Source organism: Schistocerca piceifrons, chromosome 2, assembly GCF_021461385.2.
Source record: "Schistocerca piceifrons isolate TAMUIC-IGC-003096 chromosome 2, iqSchPice1.1, whole genome shotgun sequence".
Classification (NCBI taxonomy): Eukaryota; Metazoa; Arthropoda; class Insecta; order Orthoptera; family Acrididae; genus Schistocerca; species Schistocerca piceifrons.
This window is the reverse complement of record NC_060139.1, coordinates 484,460,688-484,476,765: the sequence shown is the minus strand read 5'-3', so window position 1 is coordinate 484,476,765 and position 16,078 is coordinate 484,460,688. Positions and strand designations below refer to the sequence as shown.

The window sequence follows — 16,078 nt, the reverse complement described above, 5'->3', positions numbered from 1 at the left end:
TCTAAGTGAAACAAATATTTAAAGTACAGTGGGAATATGTTGTAGAAATAGTTAAATATTTGATCTACTGTGAGATTTCTTCAAAGTTTCTAAACATTGTAACTGAGACATGGGTTATAATCAGGGATGCACAGTCCATGAGCCACATGTGGCCCACTATTTATCTGATGGCAGCCTGCTTCTCACCAACCGTTATTGCAATTTCTTCATTTAGTTTTTCACTCATCACCCATTTCTTTCGGAAAAGGAGAGGGCGGCCCTTGTAGAACTTGGTTCTTTGTGCCATACCAATCTAGCCAGCACTGAGTAGAGGGATCCCAATTCCCTATAACAATTTGTCTCACGTGACATTATTTTTGAATTTGTGCACTTGTGCAACAATGCAGTCATGGCAAAAAGACCTGTATGTGGGCTTGCAGGAAATAACATTGTTTAGTTGCCAATGGTTCATGTAGTCTGCAGTACGTATCTTGCATCAGTGAGCTTCATCAGGATACTCATTAGTATACCCCGATGGAAAAAAATCCCATCGTCAAAAAATAATTAATGCAGAGTAATGAAATTTTGGGAATACATATGTCTAGGTAACATATTTAAGTGATTAACGTTCCAAGATCACAAGTGAAAGTAAGCGTGGGGAAAACTATTGAAAATGTGAAATGCTGGTACATTAATAACCTTTGTAACCACCAGAATACTGAATACAAGCATGAAAATGTGCCTGCGTTGTGTTGTACGGGTGTTGGATGTCAACTTGTGGGATGAAGTTCCATACTTGTTGCACTTGATGCCGTTCATGGATGATGCTGGACTTCTCATCTGCTGATTTCCAATACTTGCTCAATTGCAGACAGTGCTCTGTAGAATGCGTTGGATTACAACAGCAGTATGTGGGCAAGTGTTATCCTCTTGGAAAATGCCCCCTGGAATGCTGTTCACGAATGGTGGCACAACATGTCGAATCACCAGGCTGATCTACAAATTTGCAGTCAAGTTGTGTGGGATAACCATGAGAGTGCTCCCGCTGTCATACAAAATTGCACCCCAGACCATACCAGGTGTAAGTCCAGTGTGTTTAGGCCGCAGACAAGTTGGTTGCAGCCATTCACTTGGCCCCCTCCTAACCAACACATGGCCCTCACTGGCTCCAGCATAGAACAGGATTTCATCAGAAAATACAACAGACCTTCATTCTGCCCTCCAATGAGCTCTCGCTTGATACCACTGAAGTCACAAACAGCAGTGGTTTGGAGTCAGTGGCATACATGTTACAGGGCATCTGGCTCGGAGCTGTTCTTGAAGTAACCTATCTGTAATGGAGTTCTGCATCACTGTAGGGCCAAATGCTGTTCAAATTGCTGCTGCAGATGCAGTACAATGCACCACAGCTGTATGCCACATACAACGGTCTTCCCTTTCTGTAGTGCCATTTGGCTGCCTGGAGCCCGCTCTTGCGACTGTATCTTCCTGTGGTCACCATTGCACAGAGTCATGTACAGTGGCTCCAGCCCTGCCAAATCTCTCTGCAATATCACAGATGGAATATCCATCTTCTCGTAGCCATATTACATGACCTCGTTCAAACTCAGTAAGCTGCTGATAATGGCATCTTCACCATCTTAAAGGCAATCTTGACTAACATCAACACACTAGGTCCAATCTCAAGGGTAACTAATGTTCGCTACTGTTACAGCATGTATGCAAAGCAAACCCGATTTGCAGTCTCATAGTGGTGCTAGTAGTGCCACTCTTATACGACTGGCACAAAACCTGAATAAACATTATCTTTCAGACGTAGAAACACACCTACCTACCAACTTTTGTTTATTTTGTACAACTCTTTGTTGGTGTGCGTTTCTATGTAGTCACTGTGAGGATTTGCAGACCTACTTATGATTAATTAAACCAGTATTTTTCTTTCCTGACCTAAACTTAATGATTGGAACATTTAAGTGTTAATATCTGATCTTCATGGTAAATCTAGTGGCTGCTGGACTGCACACTGTTGGAAATAACTCAAAGCTGGACATCAACCACTGTAGGTTCTCGGCATGAGTAGCCTGCTACAAAACAGAAAACTGATGTAAATGTCTTCATAAATACTGAGTATCCTGCTTGATAAAACTGAAGGGATTGCCTGCTACTGGCCTGCAGTCTGTCACTCTTATTAATCTGGAAGTTTAAAAATCTATGATTATGACACAGCATTCGAACAGTTGTTCAATACACTTCTCCATCACATGTAGATGTGGGATCCAAGTCCTGGTTTTGTGTATTAGCCACTTCCCTTTCAATTCCTATTTTTTTTTAAAGTATAATATTACCTTCTATCTGCCTAGAGGTGTTTCTGTTTGATTTTAGTGATTATACAAGTGATGTTCTGATAAGCACAAGACATCCAATTTCTCTTCTATATTTTCTTACTGATGCCATATATTCATCCTGTTTATTTTTGAGGCTCCTTGTGTTGGAATGGATAGTACTACATGAATGTTCTTCAAAGCCTATAGTGCTGCCAGGCTGCAGTACTATCCTTTGCTACTAGTTTCCTTAAGTGCAACTGTAATCAATCTCTACTCAATTTTTCGAAAGAATTGGCCCTAAAGAAAGTCTAGTAAAAATGTTTCAGACACTGGGGTGGGGGGGTGGGGGGGGGGGGGCAGATAGGAGCTGTTTTGGGTATACCAAACGCCTTTACTGTACAAGTAGGCAGACAGTTTCACATACCACTGAATCAAATGAGGGGCATTGCACTGATCAGATCCATGTCCTTACACCCCTTTCCCCATGTGACTCTCAACACTGTGTTAACACGTCTCATAGATATGTTATTTTCAAGTTAATGTTTTCTTCTTTCCTGCATAAATTGTCTACTGCTTATCATTCAAAGTCTGGAATTTCAGTACTCTCGACAATCTACAGTCTCTTCTGGTGCTTTGTCATGCCTTATAACCATATGGCCAATAGTTTCTTCACCTTTTGTACAACTTGCAATATCTGCTTATTTATGCCAATGAAAGATTTACTTTAAACATGGAACATCTATCTGTTTTGCTACTAATCAGTAGCCATATTGTGCAGTTCACTTCTTTTCTTCTACTTCTATCAAACAACACACCACTTGCCCCATGTGGCTTTTGTTATGTGTCTGTTGGATCTAATTTGCTACCCCCCCACCACACACACGCATATATATATATATATATATGTTGGAATAAATGAAGAGAACTGTGTTGATATAAACAGCACTTAAGACATTACACTTTGCTGTGTCATGGCACATACTATTATACTGCAGCCATGAGTTTTGTGCCTGTATCGCGTTACAAATGATTAGTATTCTTCCTTTCCCCAAGGATTAGTACCAAACAATTTGGGAGGTAAGAATATACCCTATAGCCACAGATACACTACAAGAAATGTTCACATATTAGATACTTTATAAACAACAGTAATGAATACAGAGGAAGAGTAAAAACCCAATGAGACAATGACATAATTATTCGTAGCCTGTAGGAAGGTACATGCCACTCAGTTATGATTTACATAACAACAGATGTGTATGTGGTAGAAACACTGTTCAAATTCTTGGATTTAGCATTGCCTAGTGATGGCTTGGTTGGTCAACTGGAGGATGTGACTATTAAGGGAAAAAATGTCAAAAACAAAGTCAGCACCATCCCCTGTCTGCAACACCAGCCCAAAACCAGAATTTGCAATTCAATACTATAGTGCAGTTGCTAAACACGAGTGAACTATACTGATGACAGCAGCATAAATCAAATATAGCATTGCCACATAAACTGTGCTGGAATAGATGATTGGTAAATATTTTTTTCACTTTGATGCTATTTGGATGGTACCCATAGTGGGGCTTGTCACTGTGACCACAACATGTGTTTAAAGTCACAGGCCAAGGCAAAAGTTCACAGTGGCAGTTACAGAAGAAGGAAGCATGAAGGGTGTGAGAGAGCACATTCCTTCGCCTGTCCCACTTTCACTGTTTTACACTGTAATGGCACGGTTGCTAATAAAATTCTTAAAAAGTTCTTGTTTCAGTAAATGTGAATGTGAACAAGTTTTTGTTGAGCTTGAGAAAGGAAGATGAACAAGAAAATGAAGCGGATGCACCACAAACCAGTGGCATATGTTTGAATGAGGAAGTAAAAATATCATTTAACACAGTTGCCAAAAGAAGTGTTGCATATCACTTTACTGTCAATTCTGGACATAACAGGAAAGAAACCAGATTTTGTTCTGTTATATGCAATAATAAGAAAACAAAACTAATGAAAATAACCACATTTCTACTTGCTAACAAAAAGAAAGGGGAAAAAAAAGAAAAACGAAAGATTTCGCTGCAAATATAATATTGATTTCTTCTCATTGTCATCTTGCATAACACCTTGTTTATGAACCAATTAGTACTTCTCGTAATTGGAGACCCTTCTGAATGAAGTTCCGCATACACGTCATCAAATGGTCCAGATTAGTCTCTGGGATATTGTCCCCTTCCTCTACGGGGTGCCTCTATATGTCATCTAGGGTCTTTGGTGGGACAGGACGATTGCAAACTGCTCATTTTAGCATGGTCCACACAGCTGAGATCTGGAGAATAAGGAGGCTATTCCATCAGACTAATTATGTGCTCCACTAGGAAGATGTTCAAAAGATTGTGACAATGAAGGCATACATTGTTATCCATCAGTGTGAATATTGCTCCAATATCCTCACCAAATGGAGCCACAACGCATGCAAGGATGTTGTCCTGATACTTCACACAAGTCTTCATCCCCTGCATCTGCACAAGGCATGTCTGTGACCACGTGATTCAACTTCAAAATATGACTGAACCACCTCGAAAAGGGTAGTGGTCTACGATCCTAAAGTGATCCTGTCACTAGAAACTTATTCCACAGTCTAGACATTACCTTGACTCAAAATGACAATTGCTGCAATGTCCACATCTCATTCCCTGCTTCATTAGTGAGATTGTATAGGGTTTCTGACCACTCTGAAGCAACAGAACTTTCACGACGACACACAGCAGTACCAGTAATGCATTGTTTACAGGTGACATAATTGCCATAGACTGCACATAGTGCCCCCTCACAGGAAAAACAAGCACTGTTTCCACTAGAATTACATTACATTACAAACAAACCAAATAACCTATTTCTGGATCATAATGTCGAACATTAAAGTTTCGGCAATATGGGAAATTTATTTAGACAGCTGTATATGAGAGTTACTTGGATTTTGGCCATTCATGAATGATAATGATGATGAGTGTCCACAGTATTATATTTGTAAAATTTCCGGAGCTTGTTATAACGCCACATAAAAGCTAATCACTTCGAATCTTGTTGGTAAATCTGGCAACTTTATCCAAAATATTGGCTTTATTAATATAGCAGAATACCCTTTTGAAAAACTGACTGAATGAAAACAGAATACTCTGTCTAACTATTAAGCAACAGCAAATAATGCTCTGTTAGAATCATTTATTTCTATATAGGTGTATAAAAAGGCCAGTACCATTGCAGGACAACTAATTCTATCAACTACTGTAAATTTAGTGAATATTATGATTTCAAATGTGCTTCTGTCTATGGAAAACGCTGAAGCCACAGACAATAATGATACACACTTTAATTGTTATGTACAGTTCTTACATAGTAATTGCATTGCAGACTTTCTCTACCATGAAAGTACAACTGCAATTACAAAGGTTTTTGCCTGATGACTGGAGGACAGTGTTTGTCAGCCTTTACAGCACTAAGTTCTTATCATAAGTGACCAACATCACAATCTCTTAGAAACACTCAAACAATTTTTTAATCTTAATTTTTACTGACTATTTGTGAGAAAATGATGCCTATTCTACTTAATCATTCAATGTAAAAATATCCCTGCACTATTACAAATTATTTCATACTTTCCAGTCTTTTAGGCCATATTTTTCTCCTGGAAATAAACTTTATTATGTCACTAAGTACGAAACTTCTTTACACCAACATCCTGTTACAAAGTCCTGTTTCTGTCAGCAAATTCAAGACTTGATACCAAGTAATAGAATTCTGTTTTATTTCTATGGTAGGCCAGTTTCCCTGAAATTCTACAGATGTTACATCACCTTATAGCCTGCAATGAGTCCTATCTCACACATTCTGCTTGAAAGACTAACTTTTATTGTGTTAAAAAAAATGTAGTGTGTACAGTGATTTACATAGAATACTAACAGTAACCAACAGACATTGACATACAAATTAGGGTGTTACCAATAACCAAAAGCATAAATAATTTTGAATAGTTTTTTTATTAAATATTATTTGCATATAAAAAAGATCACAGTAATCACATAAAAAAGATTTGTGAATGGCAATTAAATACTACGGACATAATTGACCACAATAAACAACACAATAGCACCTGTGGGCTTGCCCCTCTTATAACAGTCATACCACAGGTAACTCTGTATTCACTACATTTTATATTCAAACGATACCCCAAAAATTTGCGTCACTGTTTCACTCAACACTCAGGTTCGCTTTCCACATAGTTCACAATGAGGCACGTTTGGGGATTACTTACATTATCAGTCAGATCTTGCACTTCTTTTATTGTTACATGACTATGGGGGGACAAATTTCCTTAGTCACATTAATACAGAGTAACACAATTCAATAACTAGAGTATTTTTTTTTTTATAAAAATGGTTTTGTTGATAAAACTTGCATTGAACTGCATGAATACAACACCTGATGCAGTATACAAACTGCAGCCAAGCCTGTAGTCTTTAAAAACTTTATTATTATAACAAACGAATAAGATCTTAAGTACTTAATAAAAGCTACCATTGTGTTAACAGCCTTCAGAACACAGGATACTGCAATTCTAGAAGTTTTGCATGAAAACATGCAAAATGCAATATAAAAAAATGGAGCTAACTTGCAACAAACAATTGGCACAGATATTATCCTGTTACAGCTCACTTAAAAGTATATTATGTTCAGTGACATTGCTGTTCTGCTGGTTCTTGTTCCCAGAAGCACAGATCATATGCAAGGAAGCAATATCTTCTTTATCCATAATACAATTTATTCACTGATCTAATAGGAACTTCACAATAAAATTGGCAAGTAATCTCGACCACAGACAAAACCTACTGCATGCATATACTGCTTGACATAATGAATTTTAAATTTGAATTTCAGTTATGTCAAAATTTGTTTTACCACTGGAATGACAGGGATAATAAGGATGTAGAAATTTCATAAAATGGGCTGGTATAAAGAACTCTTTCCTACTCTGAATGATAATCTACAATTTTAGTCCAAAACTACTTTGATGCTCTATACAAAATACATTCATAAAAGGTATAGAACATAGATCTAAAAACTTTAATTTCAGAATATATATAAAAAACTTCAACAGTGTCTGTTGGTCTCTCATTAAAATTAAGTTGTACTTTCAATCTGCCAATGTGATGTCACACACAGCATATTTCAACAAGCAGTATCTAAACCTCATTTCTGCACTCAGCATATGTTTACAAAACATTGTGTTCACATGTGAAATTTAAAAGTCAGCTACACTAGATCTGTTCAATGCTGCTCAATAAGTGATTGTTTCAGTTTCCACAGGTCAAGAGCATCATAATGGGAAGGTACAGTAATGAGAGCATCTTGTGTTGTGCGATCTGGAGAGCAATTCTGAAATGAAGAAAGGAATAGACATGTAATAATCTGCAAGTTACAACCACACCAAAAACAATCAAGATCATTGCAACATACCATTTTCCAGACATCTGCTCAGAAAATTATGTTGACTATGGCAATACTAATATTGCTTGGAATTATAATCTACAAAATATCTCTTTCCACATATATATCTCTGTCTGTCTGCCCCCCCCCCCCCCCCTTTTTCAATGTGTGTAATAAAATTAGTGCCAAAGGAGCACATAATTAAAAATCTTTGGAAATCAGTAATGTGAAAGATAGCCACTAGTACCTTGCACATTCAAGGGTATGGAAATGGAACTGAAACTACACAACTATCTATTTCCTCACCTTTGGCTGTTGTCTGTAGGTATCAACACATTCTACAGGTAACCTTGTACATTCCATTTTGTAGTGGTAGCCATCAGATGTCAACTTTATGACTGTGTGCAGTGGGACATTTATGTATGGAAGGTCCTCTGAAATACAAACATTTTCTCAGAATTGCAAACAACATGCAAAACAATTTTCATTTAAATACAAAACCAATATTAATTCTGTAAACACAAACATTTAAAAGTTGGCTAGTAGTTTATGTGAAAAATATAGAATTGGTCACGCCAGGGTCCAACAGATGATTCCTTACAATTATCAGAAAAATAACTATATATTAAGAAATTTATTTTGTTAATCCACAGATCAAAAAGTAAAGTTTAAAATTTTTAGAAACATTTTATCTTAATTCTGTTGGAAAATTGGCAGTTTATTTACTGGTGCCTGTTTCAGTGTTCTGATCATCATAGACTGCTTACTCCATGGGAATCTGCTGAAGCTGGCAAGGAGCAGGTGCCAGTCTAGGAGGCATATAATAACTTCTATACCCCTCCCACAGTGGTGCTTGCTCTTCACCAGACTCCAATGGAGTAAGTGGTCTGATGATGACCACAACAGTGGTTGAAACCAGTCAGCAATAAATAAACAAACATCTTTATGATGTTGGGATTTTCTTATGATATAAAAAATCAGTTTCTTTGTTTCTAGAAGTACGTACTTCTGTCACAGTAGCATCACACAAAATATTTTGGTATATATACCTGGTTGCTTATTGAGAAAATATCCCAGTACACATCGTAGTACAGCCTGATGGCTGACAACTAATATGTTCTCACTGTGTTCCAGCTCTAGCAAGATTGTCTCCAAACGATTCATTATATCGATATACGATTCACCCCAGGGATAACGGTACCTAAGTTTATCTTGGTCACGCCATGCAAATTCCTGAGGGAACTTCTCTTGCATCTCTTCATAACTGAGACCTTCACAAACACCCTACAACAAAGACAGTACAAGCATAAGATTTGTATACACGTTAAAACTTTAGACTTTATATTCGCTCAGTGCACTTTACTTACAGCATCCAATTCATTCAACTCTGAAAAGTGTTCCACAGGAGCTCCAATTCCCTGGACTGTTTGCTTTGTGCGCTTCAGTTCACTGGTCCACACCCTCAAGTTGGGGATATGGAGAGCATTGATATGTTGTGCCAAAGATTTGGCATATATTCGACCTCGTGGTGATAAATCTGCATCACCACCAATGCGACCTAATACATTATTCTCACTCTCTCCGTGCTGCAATGTCACAATATGATACATGATTAGTGTTTCATCACACAGACATGAATAGAAGAAAATCAGAAAATCAAGCACACTTATTTGATCTAAATATATTGTATTAAGAGCTGTAGGCCAGATCTTAAGACTTTTGGGACAGGCCCATTTAATAGCACATCTGATGGAAAATATCATACTTACCCTTGAAAAGTAAAATGTTTTTGGAGCTGGCCTGAAATTTGAAAGAAACATCAGAACTTTAGCCTCAAGATGACCTGTGACCTTGTGGGTAGCAATTGACTCTCCTGAAATTAGAGCAGGGCACATTTAATTAAAATCTTTTATGCATGAAACTTTTATTTGAGTTCTCTAATCAACTGTAAGTTTCAGTAAGCATAATAACTAACTCACCATCATTGATGTACTTGATGAAACGGTATTGCGGCTCATGTTTTGAGCTCATAGGTTCATACTGTTCAACATAATGCTGTATTTTATGATTGAAATCATCCATAGCCTTTTCAGAATTCATATCTTTATAATCTGGGCTATTCTGTAATGTTTCCTAGTAATAAAAAATAGTAACAATTAATGCCACTGACCAACTGAAGCACCTCGTCAAATAAATCAGTACAGTGAAATATTTGAAAGTACTTACATTGACATTCCTTGAAAGAATGCCATTGTCATCACAAATACATTCAATAAACAAGCACCTATAGCCCATACGTTTCTCAAAATGGTCATGTACTTTCTGCCGCTGATAATGAGCTATGTGTGTCCCATCCAGGATCTGAAAAAAAGAAAGACGTATGAAAACTTTGCATCTTACCAATTTTTAAGAAATAGATGTAAGACAAACAGTGGAAATTTTACTAATTTCTGAAACTCAAATGTAGCTTACTGTAATTGCATTTTATTTCTTTGGAGAATATCTACAGTAGTGTGATACAGTAGTAACATTAACACTTTCTTTTACAATTGTGTATTGCAATGTTGCAATTGAGCATTCAAAATATTACACCTGACTGTCAGATACCATTAATAATAATGCTGGACTAAGCAGCAGTATCTAGTGGCATGAACTGGCCCAATCTAATTTCACAAGAATTTCAGTGGAAAACAGCTCTGTGTGGGGCCCAGCTAGTTTCTCAAAGAGTACATTTTTAAAGACACTAAAATATGTACAAATCTTATTGTTCCAGAGGTTGAAGAAAAAGGTGCAATGGACAATGGGGCCAATGAAAATAGAATTATTTATAAATCAGGCTTTAAACAAAACACAGTTTTTTTTAAAAGGAAAACTGGGGTTGTAAATGTGTATAAGAAGAAAAAAATTCAAAAGAGGTGTTTCGTAGTGGTTATGATAGTGGTGCTAATGGCTAAAAGAAAACTAGCACAAGAATACAAGACTGTATAATTACTCTTAACAAACTGTGATGCAAAAGCTGTTGTGGCATTTATCAACTAACTCAACTCATTTACTGATGACTGTGTGTTAAGTTCATTTAAAAGCCAATCCCTGAGTTTTTCTTTCTTCCTTTCTTTCTTGCAGTTGACTAACAGCGATTCAGGAGCCTATGATATCTATTTTGTAGCCACCTAGCCAACAAAAAACACATGCAAATCAACTAGTTTGTGCCTACAATATCTCTCTAGGAGCCAAGCATCCCACAAAAAACATATGCAAATCAATCAGTTTGTAAAGATCTAGAACTTTATTTAGAAACTATATTTCACTTCCTCCTTTCTCTGCACTGTAGTGTCTGCTTATTGACTCACCTTCGCAAAAACTGTGACTGAATGCCTGTCTCAAACCTCCCTTATTATTTTTTTTATTAATCCCGTGAGCCTAAATAATGAAGTAAGTTTAGTGTTTGATATACCATTAATGACAAGGTCAACAGAGACTGAGTACAAGCCTGAAGTAAGTAAACATTGGGAATAAACTGGCCATACTTTTCTAGAGAAGAAACATCTAGGTTTCACCTTAGGTGTTTGGAGAAACCACAAAAACCTACATCTGAATGACCAGATAGGAATTGCAAATCATCTCTCCAACCCTAACTGTTCTAAAATTGCTATAGTGAAGAGGTAAAAAGTTTAATCTCCCGTGATAAAACAAAAGAACAGTGAATCAGTGACAACTAAATTTTCAGAATACCTTAACCCACAGCGGACTGAAAAGGGCAATTCATTCTCTGGGAAATGCTCACAAGGCACGTAATTAACTCTTGTATCATTCCGCACAATTCATTCTTCTACTTAATAACAGTGGTCTGACATAATGCTTTCATTTAAATAGTGGCTACAAACGTTTCCTTTCAGAATACAGCCACAATTATACAGAAGCTAGCAAGTTTATGAAAACTGACATTTTCTTGTTCATATCACAAAAAACGATGAGCCAATAGATTTGACCTTAGAGTGAAATAACACAGTTGCTGAACTTGCAGATCACCACAGAAAGGCAGTAACAATGTACGCCAGGAATTCAAGGCTAATTTTGTTTACGAGTGCATATGTACCTAAAGTACCTAAGCCAAATTACCACAGAACTCACCACGATGTTGCCACCACCTTTCAGCCAGTCGGTGGCATCATCCATGGCAAGCTGGGCACTCTTAGCCCGGATCTCCATTGCTTCTTTATTATCTGCTCGAAACAGATTGTGGTTGTCATACCGCTCCACCAGCTTACGTCGGTAATTGCTAACTGTAAAAACTGCAATAGCAGAAAAAAGAAAACACTCCTCAGAATGCAGAAAAATAGTCTGTTGTTACATGCAGCTCCACGTATATATGCATTTCACTTTACATGTGTCTTCTTTTCTTTGTGTGGTTGCTCATAGCAAATACTGTAGTTCATTATTTCTCACAATTGTTTCTGTCTGATAGACTTGCAGGCTCTAACAAATGAGTTACAAAGCCTCTCAAGATAGTAAATAAATAAAATAAACAAAGAACAATTTTATATGGAGAAAACTGTGTTCAATTTGCACATGTGTGACATTTTAATATGGACAAAGACGAAAGCACAAGTTTAAAAAGAGCAGTTATTTATAACAAAAAAGTCTATGTATGAAATGAAAGGTAGAAGGAAAGAATGGGGAGGTCTATTGTTCATTAACATTACAGTAGATGCTTGGACTGATCAAGGATGTGTGAAGGAATCTGTCGTAGTATTTGAGAAGGAACTTTCCCATCATTTGTCTGAAATGATATCGAGAAACAGTAACCAATATAAATATTGACAACTGAACAAGAATTTGAACTCTAGTTCTTCCAGAATCGCAATTCACCTAGCCTCCTTAATATTTCCTGAAAAGGTGAAATTAGCTAGACAGACACTAAAACAAAATTTCAGTAGTGTAGTCTTTCTTATTTATGGACAAACCCTAAAACAAATTATTTTCAGTAATGCAGCCTTTCTCATTTACAGAATTAATCACCATACAACAAATGTGTGGAAATGTATTACAATTGCCTAAAGTCAAAATAAACAGTAATCACTACAATGTAGGATGAATATAACTTTGCAATTGACCTAGTGAGAAACACTGTTCCTGCTTTCTCTAGCAAGTCATATTTAATGAGTGCCTTCAATATATTCAGGAATAATAACTGCACTTATAATTACACAAGGAGACAGTAAAATTTTACTTTTAAGAGCAAAGGTTACTCCCCAGATAATAAATTTTACAAAGTGTTGAAGGTAGAACACACACACAGGGTCTTCCTAGATCTTCCTATTGTTTTCAGTGTCTGGTTATCAAAGAAGAAACTATGGATCCAAAATGTTGTTGAGGCAGTACTTTATTGTGCCAACTCCTGCAACCAGAAAGCATTTTCTTTCTTTCTTTTCAATGTAACTACTTCATAAACCTTACACATGCAGCCTGCCTGCAATAGTGCTGGTTAATGATATATTCCAACTGAGACTACAGAATTAATTCCAAAATGAATTTCAGTATCTAAAAGAAAAAATTACAAGAGGAAGCAAATTGGGGGAGGGGGGGGGGGGGCGCTAGAGTGTGATGCTGGCTCCCGTTCCCACTACATCTTGGTGACTGAGAGACTGATCTGTAGTGTATACCAATGCTTATGTTAGACTGGAGGGTGAAAATAGAGTCGTGTATAGGCTAACCCAAATAATGAGAATACGATATAAAAGTTGTGATAACAGATTAGCAAACTGCTCTGCAGCATAGACTGATGCCCACATTCATCCTTTATTCAATGGGCCCTTCAATACACAACTTAAAACTGCAAGATAAATTTAAAAATGGTCTAATACGTATTAAGCAAATATTGAAGATGTACTTTCGTGCATATTATGATCTTCATTGTACATCAGTTATGAACAGTGCCCAGTATGCGACTTTTACAAGGCAAGACTTCTTCATTCACAATACTTAATAAGTCACAATTATTTTGCAGAAGCTCACCTTTTGACATTTCACCAGTCCATCGCAGGTAGCGATCTAGCTTATGTGCTGTAGCTGACTTGGACCTTGCTGGCATTCCAACCATAACAACAACCAATCCCTTTGCTGAACGTGTGCTTGTGCCTGCAATAAATATACATGTGTAAGGTCTGGAATAAAAGCTATGTTAGGCTACAAAAGGTCTTGGTAATACAATTATAGACACACACACTAACTAATATTTATGGTGTACTGAGGAATCTTTGTAGATTTGAATATTTACTTCAAAATGCCAAGGTTCATTATAAAGCATTTCACCGGTAAGAATCCCACCCAGAGCACATGGGTCATCCCAAAAACTAAAATTTCCCTTCCTCATGATTTTTGAATAGGGCCTCTGTAAATTATATTTTGCTGTTCACTTGACTGTACTGGTGCGGCACAATCAATTCAGATGTTGCTTTTACAATAAGAATTAGTGAACGTCACCCAGGTGTTATTCTTAGCAAAAAAAGTGGTCTAACCCGAGACATAACATTCATAAAGGCCTTTGTAAATAAACTTGGTAACTCGCCGCGTTACCGCATCTTATACCTCGACTTACTGAAATAAACAGTATGTGCAAAAATAAATCTCATTACGAAAGGTAAATTTTTTCTTCCTAGCTGCGTACGTCGTCTTCCAGAACTGTCAGTGTGAACAAGTTTTTACGAAACTAGAAGAGGAAAATGGAGCAAGTTTCACAGCTAATTTCATTTATTACAAAATGTATGGTGTGTAAAATGGTTTACCGATAATTATAGAAACTCAGGCTGCGTGTTTGTAATAAATTATGTTGCTAACCTTAAAGCATGTACGAATCTACAAAATTGTGTATCCATCACTTATGTATGTATCCAAAAATATACATGTAATCGATGACACATACATGATGTGCGCGATGTGTGGTTGATTAATAAGTAAAAGTCACTGACGTATGCGATGTGTCCCCCACCCCCTCCTCCTTGATGGAAGCGGTCTGTTCATTACACCCTACACCAAAGTGTTTGCACCACGGTGCACCAGATAATTCATTGTCTTTTCGCGATCACAATGCCTTAAAGTGAATACTGATGTACACTGGTCAACTCACCTCTGGTGCCATTATTGGCCTCCTTCTGCGAAGCCTCCAGCACAGCCAGTTCGTCCTTCGACGGCATGGTTTGCGGTGGGCTCATACGCGTCGGAGCCATCTCTTCCTTTTTTCTGGTACCACTCTCAAGGAACTTTCCCACGTGCGACAGCAAAGAAACGAGGCCTGCCAGCACCACTAGCGTCCGCTTCACAGGCTCGTTCGTCTCCGTCGTAGAGATGATGCACGAGCAATCTGTAGGATAATCCAGCCGCTTCAATACGGCGTTCAACGACCTTCTACTAAATGAGTTGATTCTCCTCTTCTGAAAAGTGATCCGAAGAAGTATGCCTTATTGACTGCTGTAAGTCTGGCCTCATGCCAATACACGCTCTGTCTTTAGTGGCCAGTGTTGTTGCTGGCTGAATTCGAAAATTGGAACCTGGTGCCAGTAAAACACTACTCTCTTTCCTCACTATTCCCGCAGATGAGATGCAATTTACAACATCTCACGACAACGGAGAACAAAAAAGTCCACACTAACTAGTAAAATACTGTCCAGTTAGCCTTACAATCTATAAAACGATTGCCTTCTCTACTTCAAGTACTCGATATTCGCAACAACCACTTTCAACCCACTCGCTTAATATCATTATTTGAAACGGAAAAGAAAAAGAAAACAGCACAAGTGCAGGGCTACACTATCTCTCCACTCGTACCTCCTGCTCTTCTCAGTCTCTTCTGGAAGCACAACAAACGCAGCTGCGGCTTTATCCTATCGATTCCCAGTCCCAGATGCGCGCGCATCCGATCGCATTGCGCATGCGCGATATGTAGCTGGGAGCCCGTTCCGGTCAGGCTCTGTTGCCATGCTGCTGCGCCGGCCAATGCGAGGGCGGCTGCGGTTGCGAAGAGGGGCGAAAGATCAAAACCTGGTCAGTTGCCGGACGAGAATTGCATCCTCGCTTTGAAACAGCTACTTCATTTGTCTTGTCAACTGTCTGCAAGGGAACTGTACGGGCAGAACTATGTTACCCTTTCACACAAAATGCTGGTTGCCTCCTTATTTTAATGTTGCAGTCCTCACTGCCTGGGAGATCTTATGTAACGGAGAGTAACTTAGAATTAAAGATAATACCTTTTTATTTAAGGAACGTATCTAACACATCTTATACTACTAAATCCGTTGGCTCGAAACAGTTGCTCA

At 37.8% G+C, this 16,078-nt stretch overlaps 1 protein-coding gene across 1 annotated transcript; it reads right to left on the bottom strand.

Moving 5' to 3' along the window:
* Positions 1–6,300: 6,300 nt before the first annotated feature.
* On the bottom strand, positions 6,301–15,629 carry LOC124774963 (6-phosphofructo-2-kinase/fructose-2,6-bisphosphatase-like). Its single transcript, XM_047249690.1, has 10 exons — positions 14,893–15,629; positions 13,782–13,904; positions 11,898–12,058; positions 9,993–10,127; positions 9,746–9,899; positions 9,536–9,639; positions 9,134–9,352; positions 8,816–9,050; positions 8,073–8,200; positions 6,301–7,715 (listed from the first exon to the last, which is right to left on the bottom strand). Exons 1-10 carry the CDS (start codon positions 14,990–14,992, stop codon positions 7,608–7,610), a joined length of 1,467 nt encoding a protein of 488 aa, XP_047105646.1. The 5' UTR covers positions 14,993–15,629; the 3' UTR covers positions 6,301–7,607.
* Between the last annotated feature and the right edge of the window lie 449 nt (positions 15,630–16,078).